The sequence below is a fragment of the Zophobas morio genome, unplaced genomic scaffold (genome assembly GCF_036711695.1).
Source record: "Zophobas morio isolate AGI-343-1 ecotype UQ-CSIRO unplaced genomic scaffold, CSIRO_AGI_Zmor_V1 ptg000021l, whole genome shotgun sequence".
Classification (NCBI taxonomy): domain Eukaryota; kingdom Metazoa; phylum Arthropoda; class Insecta; order Coleoptera; family Tenebrionidae; genus Zophobas; species Zophobas morio.
The window spans coordinates 25,861,146-25,877,755 of NW_026972126.1; the positions used below are offsets into that span (position 1 = coordinate 25,861,146).

General features: G+C 36.9%; 2 protein-coding genes across 2 annotated transcripts in view; one reads left to right on the top strand and one right to left on the bottom strand.

The window, feature by feature from the left end:
- Window positions 1-2: 2 nt before the first annotated feature.
- Window positions 3-13,508, top strand: LOC135133089 (sodium-independent sulfate anion transporter). Its single transcript, XM_064061349.1, has 7 exons — window positions 3-270; window positions 5,756-6,148; window positions 6,202-6,741; window positions 6,861-7,163; window positions 7,213-7,358; window positions 7,463-7,630; window positions 13,224-13,508. Coding segments are annotated over exons 1-7 (1,773 nt in total). The 5' UTR covers window positions 3-269; the 3' UTR covers window positions 13,446-13,508.
- The window catches only part of LOC135133086 (regulatory-associated protein of mTOR), a 44,432-nt gene continuing 41,257 nt past the window's right edge, over window positions 13,436-16,610 (bottom strand). The window contains exon 13 of the mRNA XM_064061346.1: window positions 13,436-14,229. Coding sequence (XP_063917416.1) covers window positions 14,034-14,229 — 196 coding nt within the window. The 3' untranslated portion in view covers window positions 13,436-14,033. The remainder of the gene's footprint in view (window positions 14,230-16,610) is intronic.

Below are 16,610 nucleotides of genomic sequence, written 5' to 3' on the forward strand. Positions count from 1 at the left end.
GGTGAAGAGACCGAAGAAGGCTTATTGTTTACGACAAGGTTTCGAAGATTTCAGTCATGGAAAAAAATTCCAGAGAACGGGAGTTAAGATCTGAGCAAATAGTGGACTAATATTGGTCTTAACCTTGTCGGTTAAAGCGATGTAATAAATTGTAACGTCTTGTTGTTGATTCTTTACTTAATTCTACTTAAATTTACTTAAAATTTCACGGTCTGTTTTATTACGGCTCATTTGGTTGTGTGATTGTGCTGAAAGAAAACTTTCACAAAAGTAAGTATAATTTTTTTTCGTTTTTAATATTGCTAAGGGGTTGCTTCGAATTAATTAATTATATTAATTAAGGATGTTGGCTGCTTGTGGTATTGACGTACGATTGATTGATTTGGAAAATTTAATTAAAAAAAACTTGCGTAATCATCCAAAAAGTTATAAAATTGTCAAATTAACAACAATTCTCAGAATTGCGGAGATTAAATAAATGATTTACCTGCAACACCGTGTAGTATGATAAATCGCTAATCAGACTGCATCAGTTCAAACCTCCCAAAAACCCAGTGACGACATCGTAAAATTTGTCTATGTCAGTCGTGTTGAAATTTATATATTTTTAATGATAAGTATCAGAATTATCGTAAAAATAAATCAAATTTGTGGAAACAAACTTTACATTACAATCTGTTGTGTGTTTTAGAGTTTACACAGGAACTATTTTGAAATGTTGACAATTTATTAAGATTAATTTCACTATAACAGAACAATGATTTTTATTTTTAATTTATTTGTTCAGCCCTTCCACAAAGTTAATGACGTCAATCAAAAATTGTGCAACCCCTATTGTGTTTTTTAAGGAATGTGGAATAATTCTTTGGAGCCCTTAGTGGTTTTTTTGGAAGTCCCTTTCTGTCTTGTTCTTAAAACCAACCTTTGTGTCTTTTAAAAATGAGAAAGAATCTCGGGGGCTCTTTAAGTCTTGTTTTTAAAAGATTTTGAAATATTTTGAGGCTCCTAATGCCTTTTTTTTGAAAGAATAATCTTGCGGCCCCCAAGTACCTGTCTCAAAAATTTTGGGAGTCCCTGGTGTCTTCTTTTTAAAAGAGTTTGAAACAATCTTAAGAGGCCCCACTGTATTTTTTCAAAGAGTGTAAAAAAATTTTGGGGTCCCTTGTGTTCTGTTTTTGAAAAAGTTTGAAACAGTTTTGGGAGCCCCTAGTGTCTTTTTTTTTTTTGGAAGCCCCTTTGTGTCTTCTTTTTAAAAGAGTTTGAAACAATCTTAGGAGGCCCCACTGTTTGTTTTTTTTTTTTAGAGTGTGAACAAATTTTGGAGTCCCTTGTGTTTTGTTTTTGGAAGAGTTTGAATCAGTCTTGGGAACCCTTGGTGTCCTTTTTTTTTGGAAGCCCCTTTCTGTCTTCTTTTTAAACGAATTTGAAGCAGTCTTGAAGCTCCTTAGTGTCTTGTTTAAAAAAAATGTGAAATATCTTGCAGGCTCCTAGTGCCTTTTTTTAAGAATGTAGAATCTCGCGGGCCCCAAGTACCTTTTTCTTTAAGAATGTAAAACATCTTAGGAGTCCCTGCTGTCTTCTTTTTAAAAGAGTTTGAAACAATTTTAGGAGGCCCCATTGTATATTTTTTTAAAGAGTGGGAAAAAATTTTGGGGTCCTTTGTGTGTTGTTTCTGAAAAAGTTTGAAACAGTCTTGGTATCCCTTAGTGTCTTTTTTTTGGAAGCCCTTTTGTGCCTTGTTTCTAAAAGAGTTTGAAGAAGGGTCTTGAAGATTCTTAGTGTCTTGTTTTTAAATGATGTTGGAAAATCTTGGAGGTTCCTAGTACCTTTTTTTAAGAATGTAGAATTTCGCGGGCCCCAAGTACCTTTTTCTTTAAGAATGTAAAAAATCTTGGGAGTTCCTGGTGTCTTCTTTTTAAAAGAGTTTGAAACAATTTTCGGAGGCCCCACTGTATATTTTTTTAAAGAGTGGGAAAAAATTTTGGGGTCCTTTGTGTGTTGTTTCTGAAAAAGTTTGAAACAGTCTTGGGATCCCTTAGTGTCTTTTTTTTGGAAGCCCCTTTGTGCCTTGTTTCTAAAAGAGTTTGAAGAAGGGTCTTGAAGATTCTTAGTATCTTGTTTTTATAAGAGTTTGGAAAATCTTGGAGGTTCCTAGTACCTTTTTTTAAGAATGTAGAATCTCGCGGGCCCCAAGTACCTTTTTCTTTAAGAATGTAAAAAATCTTGAGAGTCCCTGGTGTCTTCTTTTTAAAAGAGTTTGAAACAATCTTAGGAAGCCCCACTGTATATTTTTTTAAAGAGTGGGAAAAAATTTTGGGGTCCTTTGTGTGTTGTTTCTGAAAAAGTTTGAAACAGTCTTGGGATCCCTTAGTGTCTTTTTTTTGGAAACCCCTTTATGCCTTGTTTCTAAAAGAGTTTGAAGAAGGGTCTTGAAGATTCTTAGTATCTTGTTTTTAAAAGAGTTTGGAAAATCTTGGAGGTTCCTAGTACCTTTTTTTAAGAATGTAGAATCTCGCGGGCCTCGGGTACCTTTTTCTTTAAGAATATAAAAAAATCTTGGGAGTCCCTAATGTGTGATTTTGGCAAATGACATACCCTCTAGGAAAAGAGAGGGTGGGTGGGCGGTGCTAGTACCTGCTAAGATAAGAGTGATTTTGGCAAATAACATACCCTTTAAAAAAAGAGAGGGTGGGTGGACGGCGCTAGTACTTGCTAAGAAAAGAGTAATTTTGGCAGATGACATACCCTCTAAGAAAAGAGAGGGTGGGTGGGCGGGGCTAGTGCCTGCTAAGATAAGGCTGATTTTGCAAATGACATACCTTCTAAGAAAAGAGAGGGTGGGTGGGCAGGGCTAGTACCTGCTAAGATAATACTGATTTTTGCAAAGAACGTACCCTATAAGAAAAGAGAGGGTGGGTGGGCGGGGCTAGTACCTGCTAAGATAAGAGTGATTTTGGCAAATAACATACCCTATAAGAAAAGAGAGGGTGGGTGGGCGGGGCTAGTACTTGCTAAGATAAGAGTAATTTTGGCAAATAACGTACCCTTTAAAAAAAGAGAGGGTGGGTGGGCGGCGCTAGTACTTGCTAAGAAAAGAGTAATTTTGGCAGATGACATACCCTCTAAGAAAAGAGAGGGTGGGTGGGCGGGGCTAGTGCCTGCTAAGATAAGGCTGATTTTGCAAATGACATACCTTCTAAGAAAAGAGAGGGTGGGTGGGCAGGGCTAGTACCTGCTAAGATAAGAGTGATTTTGGCAAATAACATACCCTATAAGAAAAGAGAGGGTGGGTGGGCGGGGCTAGTACTTGCTAAGATAAGAGTAATTTTGGCAAATAACGTACCCTTTAAAAAAAGAGAGGGTGGGTGGGCGGCGCTAGTACTTGCTAAGAAAAGAGTAATTTTGGCAGATGACATACCCTCTAAGAAAAGAGAGGGTGGGTGGGCGGGGCCAGTGCCTGCTAAGATAAGGCTGATTTTGCAAATGACATACCTTCTAAGAAAAGAGAGGGTGGGTGGGTGGGGCTGATAGCTGTTAAGATAAAACACCCTCTCTTTTCTTAGAAGGTATGTCATTTGCCAAAATCAGCCTTATTTTAGCAGGCACTAACCCCGCCCACCCACCCTCTCTTTTCTTAGAGGATGATCAGAGACTTAATCTAACGGAATTGGAAGCACTTTTGAAACACGTTTTGAAATTTAAGCTACGATTTGGGTTTAAACTCTTGCATAATCAAATAGACTGTCCACAGCTTTTGTTGCTTTTAAATTTCAAAGCGCCTTTAGTTAATAACAGAAACCGCGATATATTTGTTTGTCCCTTTAGAAAAACTAATTTTGGTTTAAATAGCTCTGTTGTTAATAAAATTAATATAAACAATCTGCCAGTTAATTTAGATATTTTTAATTGTAAGGAGAGTACATTTAATGTAGCCATCAATTCTCTTATATTTTTTAGTGTCTCTATTGGAACAGTTCTGTTTGACAATAAACTATTATTATTATTATTATTATTATTATTGATATCTCATCTGCCAAAATTACTCTTATCTTAACAGTTACTAGCCCCGCCCACCCACCCTCTCTTTTCTTAGAGGATATGTCATCTGCCAAAATTAGTCTTATCTTAGCAGGTATTTGCCCCGCCCACCCACCCTCTTTTTTCTTAAAGGGAATTTCATTTGCCAAAATCAGTCTTATCTTAGCACGTACTAGCCCCGCCCACCCACCCTCTCTTTTCTTAGAGGATATGTCATCTGCCAAAATTAGTCTTATCTTAGCAGGTACTAGCCCCGCCCACCCACCCTCTCTTTTCTTAGAAGATGTGTCATCTGCCAAAATCAATTTTATCTTATCAGGTACTAGCCCCGCCCACCCACCCTCTCTTTTCTTAAATGATATTTCATTTGCCAAAATCAGTCTTATCTTAGCACGTACTAGCCCCGCCCACCCACCCTCTCTTTTCTTAGAGGATATGTCATCTGCCAAAATTAGTCTTATCTTAGCAGGTATTTGCCCCGCCCACCCACCCTCTTTTTTCTTAGAGGATATGTCATTTGCCACAATCAGTTTTATCCTTAAAAAGTACTGATGACCAAATTTTACAAAAAATTATCAAAATTTGGAAATAGCACGCGCTTACTTACATGCGCAAGGCAGGAATTTTGAAAATTTTCTCTAGTATTTGCTAAGATAAGACTGAGTGTGGCAAATGATATACCTTATAAAAAAATAAAGGGCGAGTGGGCGGGGCTGGTACTTGATAAGAAAAGACTGACTTTGATAAATGACATATCCTCCAAGAAAATAAAGGGTGGGTGGGCGGGATTAAAATTTGCCAAGGCAGAACTGAACAATATTAAGAATAGTCACTGAAATGACGAGGGGGTGGGTGGGTGGGGCTACTGTTTGCTCATAAAACTAGAAAAATGCTAAACTTAGCTTACTTTTACAAAAAATGATCAAAATTTGGAAACATTATGGGCTTACTTATATGCACAAGGCAGAAATTTTGAACATTTTCTCTAGCGTTTGGTTGGTTATGTTTCAAGTTTTTTATCTTTTGTTGGTTTTGTTTTTTGTTATAATTTACAAATGTCTTATTAAATTTTTTTTTTGGTTTATTTATTAATGAATGGTTATTATGGCTATTGTTCTAAAAAAAATAAAAGGTGGACTTCAGTCACCATCTTTACTAAGAAATCAGAAATTAAGCTACAGGTATTCACGCATTATGTGCGTGCAGTGTTGCCAATTTTACTTTTATACATTTTCTGTATTATTTTTTGGGACTCCTAAAACCCCCGAAGGGTTAATTCGCCATTTTCCGGACACACGGTATAAGCTAATTGTCATAAAAATTTAATTAAATTGTAGAAAAAATGAAGCCTGTTTTATGTTAATTAACTTCAGTATTTTTTTGTGTGAAAAGGTTATTAGTTTTAAAGATTTTTAATTATTTAATTTGAAATATGAGAACTAGCGTCAAAAATCCATTAATAAAAATTTACAAAGAAATAAACAAAACTATAAAATTGTTCAAGTTATGTCTGAAGATAACAAAGAAGGGCAAAGAGGTTATTTTCGTGCTGAGTACGCCATAACATCATAAAAAAATAACTATATCAAAGTAGTTCATAAAAATTTAAAATTCCATCTTAAAATTTACTGCTCTCTCAAAATGACAAAACAATTTTTAAGCAAAAAAGTACTTAAAATACTGTGTGTAAAGAAAAATCTCATAACCCAATTCTCAGTGTCAAAACCCATCGAAAAACCCAAGAACAAATTCTCTTTAAAAACCCAACTCTTCCGTCGGATTCGCATCCTGCAATGGCTTCCGAAGTACACAAAATCCGACATAGTGGCAGACTTCATAGCCGGACTCACAGTAGGCCTCACCATGATGCCCCAATCCATAGCCTACGCAAACTTGGCAGGCCTCGCGGCACAATACGGCCTCTACACCGCCTTCATCGGCTCCTTCACCTACGTCTTCTTCGGAACCATCAAAGAAGTCTCCATCGGCCCCACTAGCTTAATGGCGCTGCTAACTTTCTCGTACACCGAAGACCTCCCCGTCGAATACGTCATCCTCCTCACCTTTCTGTGCGGCTGCGTGGAGTTCCTCATGGGAGTCCTCAAACTAGGTGAGGTAGTTCGACCCACTGAACTATTTTTTAGAATGTGGGGTTACGAATAGGGTTCTTGGTGGATTTCATCTCCCCGTGTGTGACTTCGGGCTTCACCTCCGCCATGTCCGTCACCATCGTCACCTCGCAGCTCAAGAACCTCCTCGGCTTGCGCAAACTCACCAACCACGGCTTCTTCGACGTGTGGCACAAGATCTTCGTCCGCTACCGCGAAATCCGCCTCCCGGACACCCTCCTCGGCTTCGCCTGCATCGCCTTCCTCTTCGCCTTCAAGCAGCTCCCCAACATCCGCACCCACAACCCCGTCGTCAAGAAAACCCTCTGGCTGCTCTCGATTTCCAAGAACGCCCTCGTCGTCCTGCTGACTTCGCTCGTCGCTTTCTACCTCCACGAGTACGGCGACGGCTCGCCCTTCGTGCTGTCCGGCGCCGTCCCCTCGGGCCTGCCCAGCGTGCACCCGCCCCCCTTCAGCTCCCAGAACGGTAACCACACCGTCTCGTTTTTCGAAATGGTGCAAACTCTGGGTTCCAGCATCGTCGTGCTCCCCATCGCCGCCGTGCTGGCCAACGTGGCCATAGCCAAGTCGTTCGGTAAGTCCAGGAGGCCTTGAGGAATCCCGCTTTGTGTGTTGTCGACGCAAATATTTGCTGATGTGCACGTCACGAACTAAAATTGATTTAAATAAATATTTGCGGTGCTATTTTTGAAGCGAGCGGAGTAATTGTGGACGCTACGCAAGAGATGATGACGCTGGGGCTTTGTAACGTCTTCGGGGCGTTCGTGCAGGCGATGCCCAGCTGCGGGGCGTTCACCAGGTCGGCGGTGGCGAGCAGCAGCGGGGTGCGCACCCCGCTACAGGGGGTCTACTCGGGGACGGTTATCCTGCTGGCGCTGAGTTTCCTGACCCCGTATTTCTACTACATTCCGAGGTCGACGCTGGCGGCGGTTTTGATAGCGGCGATTGTGACGATGTTTGATTACAAAATCTTTCCCAAGCTCTGGAAGTGTAGCAGTGGGTAAACAAGCAGGTGCATTAAGTGGGATTTACTGGTTTTTTTTAGAATTCGATTTTGTTTTGACGCTTTCTACACTGATAGTAGGAGTTTGCTATGGCGTGGAAATCGGGATTATCGCAGGAGGGCTTATGAATTTGCTGATTTTGCTTAAAGCGTGGGCGAGGCCACAAATTCTGAAGGAAATTCGTCTAGTGAGTTTTTATATTATAACAAATATTACTTAGATTATAGCGCGTTTACCGAACAGATGGAGTTATCACGTGTCTTCATAACGCTGTTTTATTGGTGATTTTAGGACCACCACGGAAACCAATACATTTACATAAAACCCGAAATTGGTCTATACTACGCCGCCACCGACCACCTCACCACCACCATCCTCGAAGCTTACAACATCACCAACAACCTCCCCATCGTCTTGGACTGTTCGAATGTCATCCGGGTGGACTACGCCGCCTGCGAAGTAAGTTGACACATGGCCAACTAAAATCTGGCTTCGCTGCGATCTATATGAATTCCCGTGACATAATATCTAGTATCTTCAGTTTTGGTAAAAAAATTATATGCAATTTAAATTAAAAAAATATCCTCTCCAACCTTGAAAAATGAAAATAATTTGAATATCACAAATTTAAAAAAATGGTCGGAAGTTATTTCGACTGAACTTCCCTCGCTTCTGAAGTACAGTCCAACAAATAATACTTTTCTGAACAATTATAAAATTTGATTTTTGCCGAATTTTAATTTTTCGCGATAACCTCTATGGAATCAAAACAATATAGAAGGTACTAGTGACAGTGTAATAGACAAAAAGGAGGTCAAACGGAAAGTTGGTAATCCTGAGAAGGTTTCACATGCTCAATACAGACATTTGGGGCCCCTGAGAAGATTTTACATTTTTAAAAAAGATAGTTGTAATCCCCGAGAAGGTTTCACATTAAAAAAAAGACATTTGGGACTCCCGAGAAGGTTTTACATTTTTAGAAAAGACAGTTGTGACCCCCGAGAAGGTTTTACATTTTTACAAAGGACCGTTGGGACCACCGAGAAGGTTTCACATTAAAAAAAAAGACAGTTGGGACCCCCGAGAAGGTTTTACATTTTTAAAAAAGACGGTTGTGACCCCCGAGAAGATTTTACATTTTTAAAAAAGACAGTTGGGACCCCCGAGAAGGTTTTACATTTTTGAAAGACACCGTTGGGACCCCCGAGAAGGTTTTACATTCAAAAATATATATTTGGGGCCCCCGGGAAGGTTTTACATTTTTAAAAAAGACAGTCGGGACCCCCGAGAAGGTTTCACATTAAAAAAAGGAGAGTTGGGACCTCCAAGAAGGTTTTACATTTTTAAAAAAGACAATTGTGACCCCCGAGAAGGTTTTACATTTTTACAAAAGACAGTTGGGACCCCCGAGAAGGTTTTACATTTTTGAAAAAGACCGTTGGGACCCCCGAGAAGGTTTCACATTAAAAAAAAAAGACAGTTGGGACCCCCGAGAAGGTTTTACATTTTTAAAAAAGACGGTTGTGACCCCCCAGAAGGTTTTACATTTTTAAAAAAGACAGTTGGGACCCCCGAGAAGGTTTTACATTTTTGAAAAACACCGTTGGGACTCCCGAGAAGGTTTTACATTAAAAAAAAAACATTTGGGGTCCCCGGGAAGGTTTTACATTTTTAAAAAAGACAGTTGGGACCCCCGAGAAGGTTTTACATTTTTGAAAAACACCGTTGGGACTCCCGAGAAGGTTTTACATTAAAAAAAAAACATTTGGGGTCCCCGGGAAGGTTTTACATTTTTAAAAAAGACAGTTGGGACCCCCGAGAAGGTTTTACATTTTTGAAAAAGACCGTTGGGACCACCGAGAAGGTTTCACATTAAAAAAAAAGACAGTTGGGACCCCCGAGAAGGTTTTACATTTTTACAAAAGACAGTTGGGACCCCCGAGAAGGTTTTACATTTTTACAGAAGACAGTTGGGACCCCCGAGAAGGTTTTACATTTTTAAAAAAGACAGTTGGGACCCCCGAGAAGGTTTTACATTTTTGAAAAACACCGTTGGGACCTCCGAGAACGTTTTACATTAAAAAAAATATATTTGGGGCCCCCGGGAAGGTTTTACACTTTTAAAAAAGACAGTCGGGACCCCCGAGAAGGTTTCACATTAAAAAAAAGAGAGTTGGGACCTCCAAGAAGGTTTTACATTTTTAAAAAAGACAATTGTGACCCCCGAGAAGGTTTTACATTTTTAAAAAAGACGGTTGTGACCCCCCAGAAAGTTTTACATTTTTAAAAAAGACAGTTGGGACCCCCAAGAAGGTTTTACATTTTTGAAAAACACCGTTGGGACTCCCGAGAAGGTTTTACATTAAAAAAAAAACATTTGGAGTCCCCGGGAAGGTTTTACATTTTTAAAAAAGACAGTTGGGACCCCCGAGAAGGTTTTACATTTTTGAAAAACACCGTTGGGACCACCGAGAAGGTTTCACATAAAAAAAAAAGACAGTTGGGACCCCCGAGAAGGTTTTACATTTTTACAAAAGGCAGTTGGGACCCCCGAGAAGGTTTTACATTTTTACAAAAGACAGTTGGGACCCCCGAGAAGGTTTTACATTTTTACAAAAGACAGTTGGGACCCCTGAGAAGGTTTTACATTTTTAAAAAAGACAGTTGGGACCCCCGAGAAGGTTTTACATTTTTGAAAAACACCGTTGGGACCTCCGAGAACGTTTTACATTAAAAAAAATATATTTGGGGCCCCCGGGAAGGTTTTACACTTTTAAAAAAGACAGTCGGGACCCCCGAGAAGTTTTCACATTAAAAAAAAGAGAGTTGGGACCTCCAAGAAGGTTTTACATTTTTAAAAAAGACAATTGTGACCCCCGAGAAGGTCTTACATTTTTACAAAAGACAGTTGGGACCCCGAGAAGGTTTTACATTTTTGAAAAAGACCGTTGGGACCCCCGAGAAGGTTTCACATTAAAAAAAAAGACAGTTGGGACCCCCGAGAAGGTTTTACATTTTTAAAAAAGACGGTTGTGACCTCCGAGAAGGTTTTACATTTTTGAAAAACACCGTTGGGACCTCCGAGAACGTTTTACATTAAAAAAAATATATTTGGGGCCCCCGGGAAGGTTTTACACTTTTAAAAAAGACAGTCGGGACCCCCGAGAAGGTTTCACATTAAAAAAAAGAGAGTTGGGACCTCCAAGAAGGTTTTACATTTTTAAAAAAGACAATTGTGACCCCCGAGAAGGTCTTACATTTTTACAAAAGACAGTTGGGACCCCGAGAAGGTTTTACATTTTTGAAAAAGACCGTTGGGACCCCCGAGAAGGTTTCACATTAAAAAAAAGACAGTTGGGACCCCCGAGAAGGTTTTACATTTTTGAAAAACACCATTGGGACCCCCGAGAAGGTTTTACATTAAAAAAAAACATTTGGGACCCCCGAGAAGGTTTTACATTTAAAAAAAAAAGTTGGGACCCCCGAGAAGGTTTTACATTATTGAAAAAGACAGTTGGGACCCCCGAGGTTTCACATTTTTGAAAAATACAGTTGGGACCCCCGAGAAGGTTTTACATTTTTAAAAAAGACAGTTGGGACCCCCGAGAAGGTTTTACATTTTTACAAAAGACAGTTGGGACCCCCGAGAATGTTTTACATTAAAAAAAAGACAGTTGGGACCCCCGAGAAGGTTTTAGATTTTTAAAAAAGACAGTTGTTAGCCCCGAGAAGGTTTTACATTTTTGAAAAAGACCGTTGGGACCCCCGAGAAGGTTTCACATTAAAAAAAAGACAGTTAGGACCCCCGAGAAGGTTTTTCATTAAAAAAAAAAACATTTGGGGCCCCCGGGAAGGTTTTACATTTTTAAAAAAGACAGGTGGGACCCCCGAGAAGGTTTTACATTTTTAAAAAAGATAGTTGTGACCCCCGAGAAGGTTTCACGTTAAAAAAATGACATTTGGAACTCCCGAGAAGGTTTTACATTTTTAGAAAAGACAGTCGGGACTCCCGAGAAGGTTTCACATTTAAAAAAAGACAATTGGGATCCCCGAGAAGATTTTACAGTTTTAAAATAGAGAATTGGGACCACCGTGAAGATTTCACATTTTTAAAAAATTGGTCGAAAAGTATAAAGAATCTGTATAAGCAAATCTAAAAAATATTAATTCACTGATAAATCCCAAGTAAAAACTCATGGGGGTATGTCATTTGCCAAAATCACTCTTATCTTAGCAAGTACTAGCTCCGCCCACCCACCCTCTAGATTCTTAGGGGATCTCATTTGCCAAAATCAGCCTTATCATAGCAGGTACTAACCCCGCCCACCCACCCTCTCTTTTCTTAGAGAATGTCATTTGCCAAAATCATTCTTACCATAGGAAGTCCTAGCCCCGCCCACCCACCCTCTCTTTTCTTCGAGGGATCTCATTTATCAAAATCAGTCTTATCTTACCAAGTACTAGCCCCGGCTACTCACCCTCTAGATTCTTAGAGGGATCTCATTTGTCAAAATCAGCCTTATCTTAGCAGGTACTAGCCCCGCCCACCCACCCTCTCTTTTCTTAGAGGAATCTCATTTGCCAAAATAAGACTTATGTTAGCAAACACTAGCCCCGCCCACCCGCCCTTTATTTTCTCAGAGGGTACTACTTGCTACAATAAGCTTTGCTTTGGCAAATGACATATTCTCTGAGAAAATAGGGGCGGGTGGGCGGGGCTAGCACTTGCTAAGACTGATTTGCCCCTATTAAGCTTATTACCTTGTAAAAACTTGTTAAATTTAAACGGTGTTAAATTGCGTATTTCCATAAAAACGAGTTAAATTCCTAAATCTGATTGGATATTTATTTTTTAACAATTCAGTCAATCATTTTTATGAGACACTCTGTACACGCAAATTTAAAAAAATATTTATTATATATTAAAAATAAATCACAAGTATAGACTCATCATATTTTGCACATTTAAAATAGGAATATTCAAAAATTTACAATGCTTATGATGACTTTAAAACATCTCCAAGATTTCAAAGGATTCGGTTTTTCAGTTCCTAATTAAATCAATAAAATAAATTCACGCATTCATTATAGGATTTATCCGGCAAAATTTTGAGCTGACGTCATCAATTTTTTGGATGGGATAAGCAAATATATTTTGATTAAAAGTTTATTATGCTGCCCAAAATTTTAAAACATCTGTAACATTTCAGAGCATTCAGTTTGGCAGATTCAAAATTAAATTGCAAAATGTTTTATAATTTTGATTTTTTTTCCAAAAATCTGGATGAAAAGTGATTCTGAGTAAAAAAATAAAACCCTGAGATCTAATAAGAACCAAATAAAACAGGGAAAATGTTAAAATTACATCTACATATTTTAATGTTTCCTAAACAAATTTTAAATTGTCCGCACTTGTACCGACTGTGTGTCCTTGGAATTAATAACCAAAGAATAAAATTATGGGAAGGTTTTAGAAAAAGTTAAAGAAATATATTAAAATACTATCTAAATTCACCACTTACCTTTTTCCATGACATAAACTAAACATGTGACGTCATTTGACAGTTTAATCATAATAACATTTTAACAAGGCGGCAAAAGTCAGTGCCCACTTCGCTGTGGCAGCATTTCTAAATAGATGAAAATTATTTTTTAACACGCTTTATAACGTCTGTAATATTATTTATTAAATAACAGTTGTTTGTCTTTATAATATTTATAAAAACTTGTAAATTCTCTAACCTTTCGCAATTTAATTTGTTCAAAAACAACAAAAACACACAAATTGCAAATTTTTCGAGAATAAATGTTTAAATCAAGTCGCAAAAATATTATTAAATTAAATTATTAAACTTAGAAAACAATTAATAATTAATTAGTTTGAATATATGTTTAACGATTTTCTTAATTTACTTCAAATTGTTCATTGCGGTTTCGCGGCGAAATTTGAATTTCAATTGGGACACCACAACCTAAACAATAAAAATTTCTAGGCAGATCTTAGTTGCCTTTGATTAATGCTGTGTGGCGCCATCTACACTACTTTTTTCAGACTATCGACCACCTTGTCAAAACCTTCCACAAAAAGGGTCAAGTGGTGTCGCTCCTCAACGTCCGGCCTGACATCTTCAGGATACTGAGAGCCACGATTGACTTTCACAACTTGAGGATTTGCCAGAAGAGCGTCGAAGACCTCAATCTGACCGAATCCGAGGCCCCCTTGATCGCCCCGCCCCCACAGGAAAGAAAACTGTCTTACTACGATAATGTTTAAATTGTGATATATTTATTATTCGTAACATAAGTTTAAATAAAATAAAGACTTATTGGCCACAAATGAACGACTTTATACAAAAAAAGGAACCTTCAATTCTAAGTAGAGACGGCTTAAGCCCTCGACAGTCTCGTTTTGTGCATGTACGTGTGCTGTGCTCGACTAAGCGTACTCCTCGAGGGTTTAAAACCAAAAATTGTTTCGAAGGCTCAGCTATGTGCTGCATTGAAGTTATCACAATCGGAACCAAATCGCGCGCCTTAAAATTACTCAACAACGCTCCTACGTATGAATACCCCCCTAGGCCTACCTCTCTCACCCCTTATCTACGAAAATAAAAAGATGTCAAGTTCCATAAAAAAATAACAATCAGTCTTAAAGAACTAACAACAAAATTCCCTGTACTGTACTATTAAACCGGGTAATAGCTACATGATGCTAAAGCGTCCTCAATTAAAATTTATATATACACGATAAAATGTGACTAACGTAAATATGTACAATAGCTCGAAAAAGCAACGAAAATTTCACTAGCTAATAGTAGTAGCCCAGGAAGCTCCATATCGAAGCCTAGGGCTGAGAATCGCGTCACCTCTTGCTCTCCAAGCAGTAGACGCTGACGGAACAGTCGGACGTTCCCGTCGCCAGCGCCACCTTCAGCGGGTGGTAGTTCAAGCAGGTGACGTTCCCGATGCGGTGGCCCATGAAGCCCTCGTAGAAGCGAATGGTGTTCAGGAAACACCCATTAAACATGAACACGCTGACGTTCTGGTTCATGGATGCGCTAAACAAAAAATAATAATAATAATAATAATAATAATAGTAATAATAATAACATTCTTTAAGTATATTATAGTTGGACAACCTAATACAAATTTTACGTCGCCTAAATAGTGAGCTTTAGGACAAGGAATCCAGGGGGCGTGGGACAAATTTTTCGTCAACGCGCATTTTCACTACAGTGAGCCAACGTATTAGATTTATTTTACTCTACATCAGATGGCGCCATCAAACATTAGCAAAGGCAAACACCCTTCACTCTGCTCTTATACGAGGAGTTATCCATAAATCCATAATTAACATTGTTCCGTAAACAGTAATGTGTATAAACATATATGTACAAAATATGAAAATATACTTGACATAAAAAATATGAAGCAACGCGTTGTAACGTGATACGAAAGGATTGTATTTAAATCAATTTGACGCCTATTTTTATTTTACTATACCTGAAGATTATTCAGGTTTTTGATTTTTCAATTTTTCGATTTTTTAAGTTTGCGATCTTTCGACTCTGCTTTTTTGACTTTTCTGTTTCTCAATTTTTTAATTTCATAATTTTTCGTTCAATTTTGTGATTTTTCAGTTTTTCGATTTCTCAATTTTAATTTTTCAATTTTTTAAATTGAATTGGATTTCTCGATTCTTCAATTTTGCGATATTTTAATTTTTCAGTTTTTCAGTATTTAAATTTTTCAATTTTTCAAATTTTTACGTTAAATTTTCAGTTTTCTGATTTCTCAATTAATCTATTTTTGATTTTCCCACTTCACAAAGTTTCGATTTTTCAGTTCTTCAATTCTTCGATTTTTCGACTTCGCCTTATTGGTTTTTCGATTTCTCAATTTTTGGATATTTCTTTCAGTTTTGATATTTTTCAATACTTCCATTCTTTGATTTTTCGACTTCTAGATTTTTCGATTTTTTATTTTTGGATTTTCAGTTTTTCGTTTTCTATACTTTCGATTTTTCAATTTTTCGATTGTCTTATATTCCAATTTCTCAATTTTTCAACTTTTCCATATTTTAATTTTTAAATTTCTAGATTTTTCGTTTCTCGAGTTTCCAATTCTATATTTTAATTCTTCAAATTTCCGAATTTTTAAATTTTTTGAGATCCCAATTTATTGAGATTCGGATGTTTCGATGTTTTGATTGTTCAATCTCTCGCTTTATCAATTTTTCCATATTTAAGTTTTCGATTTTTCGATTTTGGCCTATTTCAATTTCTCAATTTTTCGATTTTTCGACTTCTTTTTTGGTATTTTGATTTTTCGATTTTTGCTTTTCGGTTTCTCGATTTTTCGATGTTTCGATGTTTGATTTATCCGATTTTTTAATTGTCCAATTTTTTAAATTTTCGACTTCTCAATTCGTTGATTTTTCAGTTTTTCGATTTTTAAATTTTAGATTTTCGAATTTTTATTTTTTTGATTTTTTGATGTTTGGATTTCTCCATTTTTCAGTTGTAGGATATTTTAACTTTTCAATGTTTTAAATTTTAGATTTTTCGATTTTTCAGTTCAATATTTTTTTATTTTTCAAATTTTGACGTTTCTGAAATTTTTGTTTTCGGATTTCTCAATTAATCTATTTTTTTATATTCCCATTTCTTCACTTCCCAAAGTTTCGATTTTTCAGTTCTTCAGTTCGTCAATTTTTCGATTATTCAGGTTTTTGATTTTTCAATTTTTCGATTTTTTAAGTTTGCGATTTTTCGACTCTGCTTTTTTGACTTCTGTTTCTCAATTTTTTAATTTCCTAATTTTTCGTTCAATTTTGTGATCTTTCAGTTTTTCGATTTCTCAATTTTAACTTTTCAATTTTTAAATTGAATTGGATTTCTCGATTCTTCAATTTTGCCATATTTTAATTGTTCAATGTTTTAAATTTTAGATTTTTCGATTTCTCGATTTTTGACTTTTCAGTTCTTCAGTATTTAAATTTTTCAATTTTTCAAATTTTTACATTAAATTTTCAGTTTTCTGATTTCTCAATTAATCTATTTTTGATTTTCCCACTTCACAAAGTTTCGATTTTTCAGTTCTTCAATTCTTCGATTTTTCGACTTCGCCTTATTGGTTTTTCGATTTCTCAATTTTTGGATATTTCTTTCAGTTTTGATATTTTTCAATACTTCCATTCTTTGATTTTTCGACTTCTAGATTTTTCGATTTTTTATTTTTGAATTTTCAGTTTTTCGTTGTTTATACTTTCGATTTTTCAATTTTTCTATTGTCTTATATTCCAATTTCTCAATTTTTCAACTTTTCCATATTTTAATTTTTAAATTTCTAGATTTTTCGGTTTCTTGAGTTTCCAATTCTATATTTTAATTTTTCAAATTTCCGAATTTTTAAATTTTTTGAGATCCCAATTTATTGA